General features: G+C 44.1%; 1 protein-coding gene across 3 annotated transcripts in view; it reads right to left on the bottom strand.

The window, feature by feature from the left end:
* Positions 1-15,220, bottom strand: part of grik2 (glutamate receptor, ionotropic, kainate 2) — a 238,286-nt gene that overhangs the window by 76,819 nt on the left and 146,247 nt on the right. For all 3 annotated transcript variants that reach the window (XM_062565669.1, XM_062565670.1, XM_062565671.1), the window contains exons 8-9: positions 4,996-5,139; positions 3,458-3,565 (exon numbers count right to left, since the gene is read on the bottom strand). In XM_062565669.1, the coding sequence (XP_062421653.1) occupies positions 3,458-3,565; positions 4,996-5,139 (252 nt within the window). The remainder of the gene's footprint in view (positions 1-3,457; positions 3,566-4,995; positions 5,140-15,220) is intronic.

Raw genomic sequence — 15,220 nt, 5'->3', positions numbered from 1 at the left:
GTCGCCCTATAGGAGGAATCAGGCACATATGGAAACCGGCCGCACCGCAATCGCAGGTTGATTGCTGGCAGCTGGGGACAATTAAGAAAACCACACTTAAGCGGCAGGCTCCGGCCAGACAGGGGTTCCGGCTCCCGTGCGAGTGATAAAGATTGCGCCTAACTGTTCTTTACTTCTCTCCAGACACCAGCGCCTGAGACTGGAGCCGTACACCCACGTTGTCCACGCGAAGATCGATCCTAAGAGGAGCCCTACCATCCCCCTGCATGCGGTGGACAGCCTGTATTTTCCTTCCCGTTGGAGTTGTTATCAATAAAACCCCTTTTTGGGGATGAGTCTCACTACCTGGTTTGTTGCGTCCTGACTTGTCCCGCGACAAATTGGCGGAGAATGCAGGCAAAGCAGGAATAAGGACGCCACCGTAACACTAGTGTACGATCCAACTCCAAAAAAAACAAAAAAAGTTTTTTTGTTCCTCTTGCCTTCTCCTATCCAGGGTGTACAAGCACTCTCTTTCCCCAACCCCCCGCCAAAATGGAGATTATCCGACGGCTCGCAGAGGTTTTGATCTGCCAGCAGCAGCTCACTGAGCAGTGGGGCAAAAAACAACACCGCACCAAGCAAGAACTGGATGCCCTTCGAGCCGCAACGTGAGCTCACTAAGTTCACAGACCAGGATGACGTGGAGGCTTACCTCCACACCTTCCAAGTAATAGCGACCCGTGAGCTTTGGGAGAAGTCTGTGTGGGCCCAGATTCTAGCCCCCCACCTGAATGGAGAACCACAGCGGGCCTACTATTCCCTCCAACACCCGGCGAGTGAAGACTATGACCAAGTGAAGGCAGAAATCCCTGCCTGGGTGGGGCTATCCCCGGTTTGAGCAGCGCAGCTATTTCGCCAGTGAAGGTACGAAGAAGACATCCTGATCCAGGGCCAGGTAGCCAAGCTGACCCGTCTTGCCCACCTCTGGTTCCTTGCAGGAGCCCCGGCTGTGCAGCCGGTGGCGGATCGGGTGATTATGGACCACCTCTTACATGCCCTTCCCCGACGGCTCCGGGGCCCGGTCGGCATGCAAGGACCCACCACCCTGGGAGAGCTGGTGGACGCGGCGGAGCTCGCAGAAACCACCTGGGTTAAAGATGGGGGAGAGAGAGCGCCTACACCGGGCCGGTGTAGGCAGTGCAGACCCCGGATCCCCTCGCCAGCAGATGAGCCCATGACCACCGAACCTGTTACACCGGCCGCTCAGGCCTGGTGGGCCGGCTGAATCCTCCATTGTGAAACCCCACCAGGAGCCCCAATGATGACAGTAAACCTCAATAGAAAAAGGGTCCAGGCGATGGACTCCGGCAGCGCTGTGAACCTGGGGCACTCAAGATGCTAAACCCGAGACCCAACAGCAAGGCCTCCATCCAGATCACCTGTGTACACAGAGTGTGCCGGCCAGGAGGGCTACCCTCGGACACCCCATGGTAACTGGGCGCTGAAGGTCAGGATTGTCGCGGATCTGCCGGTCCCTCACCTACTGGGGATGGCACAGCAGCTCACCGGGGCTACGAAACCCCCCCCCCGTGCAACATTGGGACGCCAACGAAGACCACGGAAGTGAGGGGATCGGCAGGCGGTACTCCTCGCCTCGGAGAGTGACAGAGGGGGTGAGTCCAAACTGGCAGCCGCTAATGGATTTGTCGATCTTGTCCAACAGATCTCTACCGGCGGATCCTTGAGCCGAGGGAGGATGACTGGCTCAAGCACTGTTGGGAAGGTTTGTATCGTGGAAGAGGAGTCCCGACAACCCGGACCCCATACCCTCCCCTACTTTCTATGGAAAGAGGGCCTATTAAATTGTGTCGCCGAGCGATGGGGGAGGAAAGACGTCTCCTAGTGGTGCCGGGAACAAAAACTGACATCGTCCTGGACCTGGCGCACGGCCACCCAATGGCCGGCCACCTCTGAGTCCAGAACACTGTTCAAAGGATCCGGGATCGCTTTAATCGGCCTGACCTCGAGGGAGATGTGAAGAGGTTCTGTGTTGCGTGCCCTACCTGCCAACTTACCGCTCCTCGGAAGCCCCAGCCCGCTCGTTCCACTGCCCATTATCGAGGTGCCCTTTGAGCGCATCGGGATGGATCTCGTAGGGCCGCTACCGAAGTCCTCCCGAGGCCATGGGTACATCCTCGTTGTGGTGGATCACACCACCCAGGAAGCAATCCCGCTACGGAAAGCCACCGCCAAGAACATTGCCCGAGAGCTCTTCAAGGCAGCGGCCTTACAGGTGCCAGAGGCTCGCTGGACCTGCATGCCCCGGACTTCACTCGTCCGTTCATCCTCCAGACCGATGCCTCAGATACCGGCCTGGGGGCCGTCCTGTCCCAAATGAGGAAGGTAAAAAACACCCCATTGTATACATCAGCCAAATGCTGTCCGGACCCGAGACACAATACGCTGGAAGGAAGCCTTGCCCGTCAAGTGGGCAGTCCCGGAACTCCGGTACTACCTGCTGGGAAGAAGTTTCACCCTAGTTACTGCCCACGCCCCACTGCAATGGATGGCCTGGGCAAAGGACACAAACGGCAGGGTGACCCGCTGGTTCTTGTCGCTCCGGTGCAACATCGGGCAGGGATGGCAATGCGGATGGACTCTCACGGATCTGGTCAGGTTTGTGCGCACCCCCCCCCCAGCCCATCCGCTCGTTCAACAAGTCGTATGACAAGTCGCTCGATACGAGGAACAAGGCACCATGGAAAGCACCCGCACCCGGGTTGATCGCCGACAGCTGGTGACAATTAAGAAAACCACACTTAAGCGGCAGGCTCCTGTGCGAGTTATAAAGATTGACCCTAACTGTTCTTTACTTTTCTCCAGATACCAGCGCATGAGACTGGAGCCGTACACCCACGGGAGGATCGAGCCTAAGAGGAGCCCTACCGTCCCCCTGCATGCGATGGACAGCCTGTTTTTTTACCTTCCCGTTGGAGATGTTATCAATAAAGCCCCTTTTGGGGATGAGTCTCACTACCCAGGTTGTTGCATCCTGACTCCTCCCGCGACAATATTATGACTAATTGGCTAACAGCTTAGTCAGTCCACAGATTTTGTTTGGCCTCTTATTTTCCACATTGATGCCACAGTGGTTTATTTTCTTTTAATTGGTGGATCATCTTCTATGCCGTCCACTAAGAGCATACTGCACTTGCAGTATTCAACCCTGGTCTATGAGAACCAGGTAGATGAGAATGCTAAATGCTGCAAAAATCTTTGGGTTATTTAGACTGTCAATCCAGACACCCTTTATGATTATAGAAGGACTGCAAAAAACAGCGTTGTCCTTTCCGTTTGGACGACAACAATCAGAAAAGATGTTCTTTTAGAAATGTTTTATCTATTTCAACTTTGGCCAGAGCAACATTTCTAACATAATTGCATGTGTTTAATCTCATTGTTAAAGACATTGTACCTTCTCAAGCCCCTCCTCCTTCAGACTGATAACATCTAGATCGAAGTCTGTCCTCAAGCCATTGGTCCGGTTAAAAGTGATTCTCCCGGTCAGGCCATCCCAGTGGGCCTAAGGAGAGGGAGGCAGAGGGACACCACACATCAGCAACAAGTCCAAATATCAAGCCTCCTCAAATTTTTCTGATGTCAGTGTTCAAGGCAAAGCAGTCAAGAAGTGAGAACAAACACACAATTGATTTCTACCTCTTTCACATATTGCCTCTTGCCTGGATGGTCTTCCCTTGCTTCAAAATGCCTACACAGACTGAGGCTGCATTTGTAAAAGTGGGAAAGCAATTACCCAATCTTTACAGATATTTAGGGGCATGATAGGATACAGTGTAGCATGAAAGTGGAAAGTAGGAGAGGCTTTTTCTCAGGTAAAGCAAATCATCACAGAGCCTCTCCGACTGAAAAGCGGGGACTCCAGGGCAGCAGTCAACAGTGTCAAAAAGCATTTGTCACACTACTTGGACACAGAGTCAAAATACTAGTACCATAAGCAGATTCAAGGATACGTTACTCCAATAGAGATCAGTGTAATTAGCTATTTAGTAACCCAAAAATATTAAGACAATTGGAAGGATTGCGCAAGTGTATATCCAGCACATTCATAGCCTCGTCGGGATGAACCCTTTTCATTGTGCACAGTTCAGTTCTGACCACAATTTAGAAATCAGGCTTATCACATTCTTCATACGTGCTGTGTCTCCACAGTGAAATCACGGTCAGAGATATTTAAATACATTCTATTCAATCCGATAATCTCAGGAAAGTAACATATCCCTCTGTACAGCAAAGATCAGAAAGCCGAGTGCATTTGAAAGGTTTTGAATGCGTGATTCAGGGCTAACTGGGGATTTGCCTGCACTAGAGCTATTTAGCTTAACAACAGGTGATAGTCTTGTGTGACTTTGGGAATTGAGAGCTTCCAGTGAAGAAGACAATGTGAGATGAAAGCATCAGATTGAGAGAAGATGCAAAGAAGAAAAAATTAGGAAAAGATCAGGAAAGTAGAACGTATGAGTTCTCGATTGAGAATTAAATGGGAGTTTAAAGTATAGTTTAATCTAAATGGACAGTTTGTGGTCCCATTTGCATAAAACCCCTTGCCTTAATATTTTATTATTTGCCATTCTCTCATGATCCTTGCAAGCTAATGGGACACGGAGCTCCAAATATAGGTTCCCTAATCCACAGACAGAACGTTATGAAGGCAGTGAACTGTGAGGTAATTACCAAACATGTAGATACGATTGTGCGTTTGTTTCTGCATGGTTGATTAATGGTGAAATTCAGTAGCAAGCTCAAAATGGCTGCACTCCTCAGCGGAGTTTGTATGTACACACCCACGAAAAAAATCTTTTTACATATAAATAAACCCACATATAAATAATTTTTAGGCATTTATATGGCCTTCCTTCACTGCTTTTGCCTTCTTTGCATTGGGGTGTCTGTGTGCTGTGCCATGGGAACACAGGAAGAATGGGGAGCATCTACCTCTTTGATGAGGGCCATGAAGCGGTTCCCGAAGCGCCAGGGCTTGTGTCGGTTGCACTGTAATGAGCTGACAGTGATCTGCTGAGACTGCTGCACAGCCACGGCCACCACGTGTACGGCATCGTACATCAGCGCGGCGTCCGTCTGCAATCCAAGACATGGGGGGAACACAGCGCCATTAACAGGGAACACAGCGCGCAACAAATCAGCGCCTTACATTCGTTTAAAATCAAAGCAACATCAATATCATGATGGCAGAATCCGACATGTGAAATCACAGCTGGGTAGCTCTCCTTGAATGGATAACTAAGTAATAGTTTTATTATGTAAATGAAGAGGTGGAAAATGTGTGGGAGAAAAAAGGAAAATAGGCAAAGGAGAAACATGTGAACACTGTGAGTCATGGAAAAGCATTTGCCAAAGGTATAGCCAATATCTCTTTTAAGCAGATTTTATAGCAGCCACAAAATACACTGGTATTGTCTCCACTTGAGTGTGTGTGTGTGTGTGAGAGTCATCATGGCGTCATGTGGTCTGCAGAGAAACTGTTTTTATACTCTGTGTGAGCGCCATAGCATTGCAGCCAGCTAACGAGGAGTCACAGAAGTTTCGGGGCGTGTACTTGAGAATGAAAATGGGAGGGAGAGTTGAACGATTGGGTGCGCCTATGGAAGTAAATCTGTGTCATCGGGTGTTGAAAGAAAAATGTGATAGAATTTCTAGCACTGAATATTTAGGCATTGAAATTCTGTATCTGATTGTTTTTCAACATTTAAATACTGCAAAAAATTCGACCTAAAATATTCAGCCGCAAAAAAAATCATGGTTACAATATTCAGCCCAAAAAATTCAGCCGCAAAAACACCAAAATCCGGGACACTAAGGAAAAACAATTGATTCTAGATTCAAGATCAGGAGCGTGCGTCAAGCAAATGGAGCGAGCACCCAATACAACTTGGGCTTGTCGGCAGCTTGGTGACCGGATTGTAGCCATGTCCAATAATAACGGGGCTTTAACTCTTGCCTTGCTCTATGCCATCAGTGTGGCCACGTATGAAGAAATACAAAAAAGAACATATGAAGCTTAGGCAAAAATTCAGTCAGGAAGACTGGACAGGCGTTGCCATTGCCGGTAGGCTTCCTCTCTCCATGAGGGCACACGGCCAGCTAATTAGGGGCGGGGTCAGGTAGTACCAGCCAACCAGACGTGGGTGATGTTACCGTAAACCAATTGCGGCAGTGCTGGCAAACGTTAGAAGACTGTTCTCTCTCTCTGCTATCAGTTGTCATTTCAGAGCGCACCAAAGGCGACCCGCCACCACCCCTGACACCTCCAATCTACAGCAGAACCTGGCACATCAGGAAATTGGAGCAACTTATTCTCTACCACAATCCAGTGTCGGCTCAGCATCCCAGCCCCTGGTCTATCCTATGGCAGGATGGAGTCCAAGCCCCAAACACGTTGCAATATCAATATTCATGCATGTTATAATAAAGCAGTGTTCAAACTTCAACAATTCTCTCCGGATTGAAATAATGTTCACCCTGAACAAAAACGTTTGCTTGCTACTGACGATATATAGTTTTATTACAAGTATACAAATCAGCAGATCATCCTACAAGCTCGGTTGGCCGACGGTGTAGCGTAGCCGCTCTATGACACAACGTTAATCGATTGCTCTTCCTTAGTGTCCCGGATGTTGGTTTTTTTCAGGCTGAATATTTTAACAGTGATTCTTTTAGGTTGAATTTTTTGCAGTATTTTAATGTTGAAAAACATTCAGAAACATGATTTCAATGCATAAATATTCAGTGCTAGAAATTCCTTCACCTTTTTATTTCAATACCCGATGACACACATTTACTTTCACACGCGCCCCCCACCACTCACGAATTCTACACACTGCTGCTGTGATTTCTTCTAAGATGGTCTGTAGTTCATGAAAAGATACATCTATCAGTGGTAGTGATGCAGGTTTTCATTTTCACATACTGGGATTTCATTAAACCCAAAAGAGTTGGAAAACAAAGTCGAAACAAGAGATATTACATTAATACACAGGCTATGTGGATGAACAAATGAAATAATATGCATAAAAATAACGGATAAAAATGTATGGTTTACTTTGCAATAATACAATTGTATTTCACTCAAGTAACTGTCTGTAATCTCATTGTGCTTCGTTTAAAAAGTATATTTCCAGTAACATATGGAAAGGACCAAAACCTCAAATATAGCTATAACAAGCTATAACAATTTTTTCTAGTTACTCTTACTGTGCAGGAGAGTATGTCTCCACAATCAGGACCGTCAGAGGTTTGTATTGAGCGACAGGTATATTATTGTTGATGCAGTTTATTTCCTCAATTCGGAGACCTTTGCAAAACATAATCAATAGTGCACATTTTTTCTATAATCCAGCCATATATATGCTATTATTTGTATTGGGGAAAAGCTTAGACCTACACCAGAGTAAAACATGAGATGAAATAGTGCTGTAGAATCTACTTCTCTAACTACAGCTCTAATTTACAGATCAAAGGGTGGCATCTCAGAACCACTTCATTCGTATCAAATGATCTCTACAGTATGGAGTAAATAAAATGTGTAGTATTGTGGGTCAGAGAACTACGTTCAACATACATTTTACATCCCCACACAGTAAACAGTCGGTCCAAACAGAGGAGTATCAGAAGTGCCAGTCATCCACGCTTCATGAAAGAAGACTATAATTCTGCAGTCCCTCAAAAAAGAAAAATCAAATTAGTGTTTGTCTCGCTTGATTGAAAAGCAATCAAAACAGCTTTCTGCTGTAGGAACATGAAATCGTGCCCTGAGGTGGAGGGGAGCGCATTGTCCTGCAGGAAGAAATCACTCCCAAACCAAACATTTTCCTCTATTTGAGTCCTTATTGAGCAGCGGAATGCTGCTGCTTAATTTGCTTGTTTTGCTGGAAGAAAGCTGTGAAAACACTCCATCAGTTGTGTTTGCGAGTGTGTGTGTGTGTGTGTAACTGAATCCACATGCATTAGACTATTTTTTCAATCATTATCAATAAGTCAGTCAAAAATGGAGTGCCCACAGGAGTGTTAAGTATTAATAATCGTTGTTAGAAGACGATGTTGAAGCAAAAGGTGTGAGTTTATTTCGGTGTGGGTGTCACCTGGATGCTGCTAGGTGTGCGTGTTGGGGATCGTGCAGCATCATTTTGCAGGTACCGCTGTAAACCAGCAGTGAGAGAATGCATTTGACCCACTTTGACTGCCTTCACACTTATAGAAGTAATCAATGCTGCACTTACAGTATAATCGCTCATGCTATATGTTATGTGGTCAAGTAACTTGTGTGCAAGTGAAGACGTTGATGCATTGAGCACCCTGGAGAATAGGGACCAAGAAAAGGGTTCAACAATACACACAAATCAACAGCATTTCAGTCTCTTCTGTACGAAGTGCAGTAGTTCATCCTAGAAGTGGTACAGGAGGAAAGCTTGTGTTGTAAAGTATCGATAATTGACAAAATTCCATTTAATTTAACATCCTTTTTTTGTCTTTTTGGTTATATAAGTATATGTTAATATTATCTTTTTTCCTTCCTAATACGGATTCCGAAAGCTGAACTTGTACAGACAAATTTCATCAAAACATAAAATGCAAAACAGGTCAGAAATCTCTGTGATATCTAATTAAAGTAAAACACCTGGATTTATTGAAGTTTATTGAAGGTTGCATTTTAACAAATAAAAACTTCCTTATTTTGCCTTTGGCCAATACTATTTTTTACTAAACAGTTGTTGCCATTGTTATCTAGCGTTGCGCAGCAGCTGCTACCATCTGAGTACCAACTAGCTCTCTTTTCCATGATGTCCACACAGATCTCTGGTCCATAATTCAATTTAGATTTTACAGCCTACTACAGGCGCTTTGGATATTTGATGTATTCGGTTGTTATTATTAGAAAACACAAAACATTGCTTGCATTGGAATGCTCTGGTGAATGAAGCTTAGGAGTAAATTCAGTTGGAAGACACAAGCCTGTGCACTTTCTCAGGTTTGAGCCTCACTTCCTGGGGTTTTGAGGCTCGTAATGATGATTGTAGTTTTGTGGCGCTGCTCTGCAGGCGACACGGACCCACACCTTTGCTGCTGTTTGGTTGTTAATTGTTTGTTTAGCTTTTTGTGAATGATGAGTTTGACTTATTTAAAATTCTAATGACCAAGACGAATTCGGAACTGTTAAGTGTGAGTTCTACCTACCCCAAGAGTTTGGTAATATCCTCATCTCCTTTATTAATGTTGCTTTCAAAGGCAATGCCTCGGAGGCTGAGGCAAACAACTACAGCGCACCCCAAATGCCCCCATTTTCATCATGGGAGACTTTAATATTGCAATTTAATCATCACATTGCCAGGTTTTGAACAGTATATTAAATTATATACCAGGAAAAATCAGACTCTGATCATAACACACCTGATCCCCACATACAAGAAAGAACAGTACAGTAAACCTGGTTAAATCCATCAATGCATGGACAGAAGACAGCATGGAAACACTGAAAGGTGGCTTTCTATGCACATACTGGGATACCTTCTCTGAAGAGCAAAACCTGGACAATGGCACAGAGGTTACCACAAATCACATACAATTCTGTATTGACACTGTGATTCCAAAAAATAATCTGCCCCAACAACAAACCTTACATCACAAAGGAGGTGAAGGACTGTATCAACTGAAAAAAAGGCATTTATGAACAGTGAAAACTATGAACTGTACAAAAAGAGCTGCACCTTGGGCTGAACGAAGCTCGGGAACACCATAGCGAGACAACAGAGGAAATCCTCCAGGCCGTGAACCCTAAAAAACTAAGGAACACCATGAAAACAGCCACCAATATGAAACCTGCAAACAAATGCTTACATGTTGGAGATGAACTGGCTAGAGTGAATCAACTAAATGTTTCTTACAGGTGGTTGGATAACTATGACTTCTCTACTGAATGTGACATGGTGCTTGAAGGTATAGCTACTGATGATGTCTAGATGGGATCTCTGTGTTTTTATTTAAAGAATGTGCAGATGAATTTACACCTTTATGGTGCCCCATTTTCCAGAGGTCCCTAGACTGTCACACTGTAGCAACACAATGGAAAAAGGCAATCATTACACCTGTCTAAGAAACCCTGTCCACAGGAGAATAATGACCTATTGCTCTAACCTCTGTGTTCGTGAGGTGTATGGAGAAGCTCATAGTGAGCAAACTGGGTCTGGATGAAAGCCCACAGCTAGATACCAACCAGTTTGCATTCACACAGCAGAGAGGCACTGATGATGCAACCAACAGTATAGTGTATCTAGTGGGCCTATGCTTGATTGTTTGCAGATTTCAGTTCAGCCGGTAACACGCCTTTTAAATGTAATCAGAAAAAAACCTTTCTAGAAGCAAAGGTTAGAAGATCATAATGTAACTTCTTAGTGTGATTAAATAGACAGTATGGATATTGTTGGATCAACATCTGTATGTTAATACCTAACTGTACAATTCATAAATGCTGGGAGTATTTATTGTAACAAAAGAATTAAACATATATGAATAACTGCAATTATCAATAATCTCCTGCTATCCAATCAATTATCATCTCCTTCTAACTAAGTATGGCTCCATTTTAAGATAAGACAAAATGGTTCTTCAATTCAGAAAAATAAAGGAAAGAGAAGCTTAAATTTACCCTATTGTGCGATACTTGGTATCAGTTTGAGCCAATTATGAATAATAAATCTAAACATATTTCAACAATTTTATCCCACTCCCCCACTTTTTGCTCATTGGGAGAATTGAGCCCTATCTTGTCCTGCCAGGGCGTTAAACCTTGGCGTGCATGTAGCCAGGGTCATTTTCTTCCTAACATGGAGGTGCTCATTGTACTTCATTATGGCGTTTCACATCGGCACTATAATAAGTGCTACGGTTTCTAAGCTAAGGAGACACACTGGTTTAGCGCTCCAGTGGAAAGTACGAACAGAAATGAGATTGGCCATTCTAGATTAAATGCTCTACTTTCGCTCTCCGCTTTTTTCTGTTGGCGAGCGCCATTTGTTCTTTATTTTTCTTAATCAACCCATTTTTCTTGCTTTCTGCATCTCAAATTAAGATATATTTCGTTTTCTTCCTCATGTCTTTTTTTGGAATATGCAGCGATCTCTCTAAACTGTCTGCACCATTTAGACGTACGCAGTTCGCCAGTTAGTGAATCTTCTCCTGAAAACGCAACAGCTGATGAATGTTAACCACTTCATTACTAAGTGGTATCACTCATTCCCTAGCAACTGAACTCACAGGTCAGGGTGAACAGGACCTTGTCTGAATCCTTGACCAATGGCGCATCAGTTCACCAGTCTTGTTCACCCTCTACACCATGAGCAGAACATATCATGGGTTGACTCTTGGGCGTACACATCAACAACAAACTGACATGATGTGTTAAAGTAGGAAATGTCTGATAGGGTCCAGCAGCGGCTACACTTCTTTTGGAGGTTGAGGGTCTTTGGTGTTAACCAGAATGTGTTGTTCCTCTTCTAACACGCCATAGTTGAGAGCACCTCGGCTGAAAGCCCAGATCACCCAGAAAACACAAAGAGCCATGAAAATCATGGGGTCAGACAGCAACACTCACTGAAAGATGTTTTTGATGAAACTGTCAGACAGGCCCAGAAGATTATTTCAGACCCAACCCAAGTCCTTCCCTTTGAATACCAGCTTGTTCCCTCAGGTAGATGCTTCAGAGTCCCACAGTGCAGGCTCAACCGCTTTAAGAACTGTCCCTCTCCAAGCAGATTTCTATTTTTTTTAATCTTTTCTTTATCTTACACATGGTTCCATGGTGCGCAGTGTGAAATGTATCTATTGGCTGGCGACAGTCTGTGGATGTAGAGTATGTTTGCTCTATGGTAGTTTTTTGTATCTCTTTCCAAGAGAGATTCCTTTGGGACATTAAAATGTATCTACTATGCTCTCAGCTGATCTTATAGAGCTAGCCAACCAGACAGGGGCACCGTTTCCGTAAACAAATCGTATATGTGGGGTCAAAAGTAGTTCTCCTCTCTGCTGCTGTCAGTTGTCATTTCAGATGCACCCTTTACCAACCCAGACCCCTCCAATCTTCAAACAGCTGCAAAATCCGGCATATCATAGTATTGGAGCATCTGTATTCACCACCACCAATGTCTTGACTCCAAGAGGGGATATATCTTGGTACGGATGAGCCTGGTTTATTGTACGGCAGGATGGAGTCCCAGCGCCAAAGACGTTGGTCTATTCATATGTATGTTTAATAGATTATTGTTAAATTAAATAATAAGATATTGAAATGCTGACGTCTAGCCAATGCAATAAGAATAGCTAGCATAGAAAACGTTGTGGCCAGGTCACCAAGGCCCTTATTAATATGTTCCAGACATATATTAGCTTCCAGTCTTTTCTGATTGTCCTTTTTGGACGTTTTGTGAACAGTGTATTTGCCAAAGAGGGCAGCTCTGGAGAAGTTATGAAAAATTGTTATATTGTATGTAATGTGTGTATGTAAATGCTGCATTTCTAAATCAGCCATCTTGAGTTTTGTGTCATGTCCAGTTGTTAGTGAAGCTGTCTCGTGTCTGTCCTGTATTATTTTGAAAATGAAACTTCCGCTTGTGTCAGGCAACTTGCCCCTTCCTCTTGTGTCTGTGTGATTGTCTGCCCTGCCCCCGATTGTTTCCACCTGTGCCCCTACCCTGTGTGTGCATATATTGTCTGAGTCTCCCTCTGTCCTGTGCCAGTTCGTCTTGTCCCAGGTCATGGAACCACCGTTTCACTCCTCGCCTCAGCTAGAGTTTATATTATAGATTTGTTTTTGTTTTTTTCTTTGATTTAGTTGTCCGGTCGTGACATTTTGTGAAACTGGAGAGGATGGCAGATTCCCAAGAAGGGAACATCAGCTAGCTCACAATATCTATTTCATTAGAACCCTGCTATGCTTGGTTAAAACCAATCTAGCTTTCTTCTTTTAAACCATTTGGCAAAAAACACAATAGCTAATGGAAACAATTGCCAACGTACAAGGTCCTGGTAGTGACTACTTGTGTCAGCTTGCACAGTAAATGGGCTTTACTGTGCAACTCTTAACCTTAATCACAACCTTTAAACCAAAATGAATGACGTAGTTTATAAAAATGACCAATATGAGAATGATATTCATTGATGGTGCCCTCCAAAAAAACTTGAATAATGACTGTTTCCAAAATTCTGCTATTAAGAACTTCATGGTAATTTAATTGCAGGAATAACTTTTAGTGGAACCAAAAAGTTCCTGCAGCCATGGAGGTCGAAAGACTTGCTTAGATTATGGAAAATGAGTCCGCTGACAATGAAAAATAATTAAAGCCAGGTCTGCTAAAGTTCTCAGTGTAGACACATTCTTAAGCCTGTAGTTTAGACGGTTGAAAGAAAGACAGATGCTAGTTTTAATCTGACTGCAGTAACATTTATCGCTCAATGCTTTTTACTGACACAGGTTGGATGTACTGAATGAAATGCTAAGCAACAACCAATCCTCAGACCAATATAAACCGATATTCCAGTGGAAGCATTTCACACAATATAGTGTCAAAATAAAGAAAGTATGTTCAGGGATTAAATGTGCTTAATTACAAGCAGTCAAATGTGTTCAGTTGTGTGTGGAAGGCAGTGTTTCACCTAGGTGCACAACTTTGCAGGGGCACATACACGGACATATGCGCCCACATGTGAGGGGCTGCCGAGGAAAAAAACAACACTTTTAATTCCAGACTTTCTTGCGGGGATGGAGCGCCCCCCTGATATAATGGTAGGGAAACACTCAAAGATGTGTGGAGGCCTGCGGTAGGAGTTGTGTCTCTCTGCTTCTCCCTGGTGTAAGCCTCACGAGTACCCGTCAGGCAGTCGCAACTGATTAAGCAACACCGGCACTTCACTCTATAAACATCTCATTAAAATCAATTATGTCACTCTGAAATTAAATTAAAGATAAACGCTTTAAAAGCTGCTTTTCCCTTGTGTCAGCCAATATGAGCATTACCCCTGATGCTATCTATTTTTCCACCTAATTTTTGTTCTCTCTCTCTCTCTCTCATTCAATCCAATTAATTTAATTCACTTAGTATAGCCCAAAATTGCAAATCACAAATTTGCCACAGAGGGCTTTACAGTCTGTACAACTGTATCTCGAGAAAGTTACAAAGATTACTAAATTGTTCTAAAAAGCTCTCCCAGAGATTGGTGCAGAAAAAAAAACTTGGCCATGCCAACATTTGAGTTCTGTAGGTCGGTACACACTTGACAAAAAGTTAGTTTAGAAAAGCGTTACTGAATTGGTCATCGGATTGCCTGTGGATTGAAGCTTGTGGGTGTGTTTGTGTAGGGGTGGGGACCTGGGACTGGGGGAGCTAAGGCAATGAAGAAGATGATACTGTTGTTACAACAAACAGACATGATTCGATCAAAGCCACGTGCGATTGCAGGAGGTGTAACACTAGCCAGTGATGACTCATAAGTTCACTTTCACCTCTGAGACAGACAGAAAATGAATTGTTTGTTAATCAAAGGTTAGCTCTGGAAATCAAAAAGATACGAGACAAGAAGGACTGAGAGAAAAAGTAAGAGAAAACACAAGGAATGAAGATGAGGGAGGAAGAGCAGGTTCTGCCAACTGTTTCTGAAGATTATGTATTACCAATTATTTTGTACTTTCCACCTGTATCTTCAAGCTCTTCAATTACAATGCTTTATGTGCTGGCCACAATATATGCATTGAAGGTATGGTGGGTTTTGGATTGTATGACTAAACAATATATTGTTTCATCATCCCAATTAAAAACCTATCCAATGAAAGTAGTGACATCTGTTCTGACCACACTGACAGCCTGTCCCTTCAGGCCTCCGTTATTTGCCACTCCCCCAGCAGTATCATGGCTAATGACATTCTCTTATAATTCATACTGTACACAAACAGCTGCACATCCAGCCACCAGTCTGTCAAGCTCCTGAAGTTTGCGGATTGGACTGATCTCTGGTGGGGAGGAGTCCGCCTACATGTGGGAATCTCACCATTTGGTGTCATGGTGCAGCTTAAACAACCTGGAGCTCAACGCCCTAAAGACAGTGGAGATGGTTGTGGATTTCAGGAAGAATGCAGCCCCACCTTCCCCCCTCACAT

Source organism: Pungitius pungitius, chromosome 11 (genome assembly GCF_949316345.1).
Source record: "Pungitius pungitius chromosome 11, fPunPun2.1, whole genome shotgun sequence".
Classification (NCBI taxonomy): Eukaryota; Metazoa; Chordata; class Actinopteri; order Perciformes; family Gasterosteidae; genus Pungitius; species Pungitius pungitius.
The sequence above is the reverse complement of the archived record's forward strand: the minus strand, read 5'-3'. Positions and strand labels throughout refer to the sequence as shown.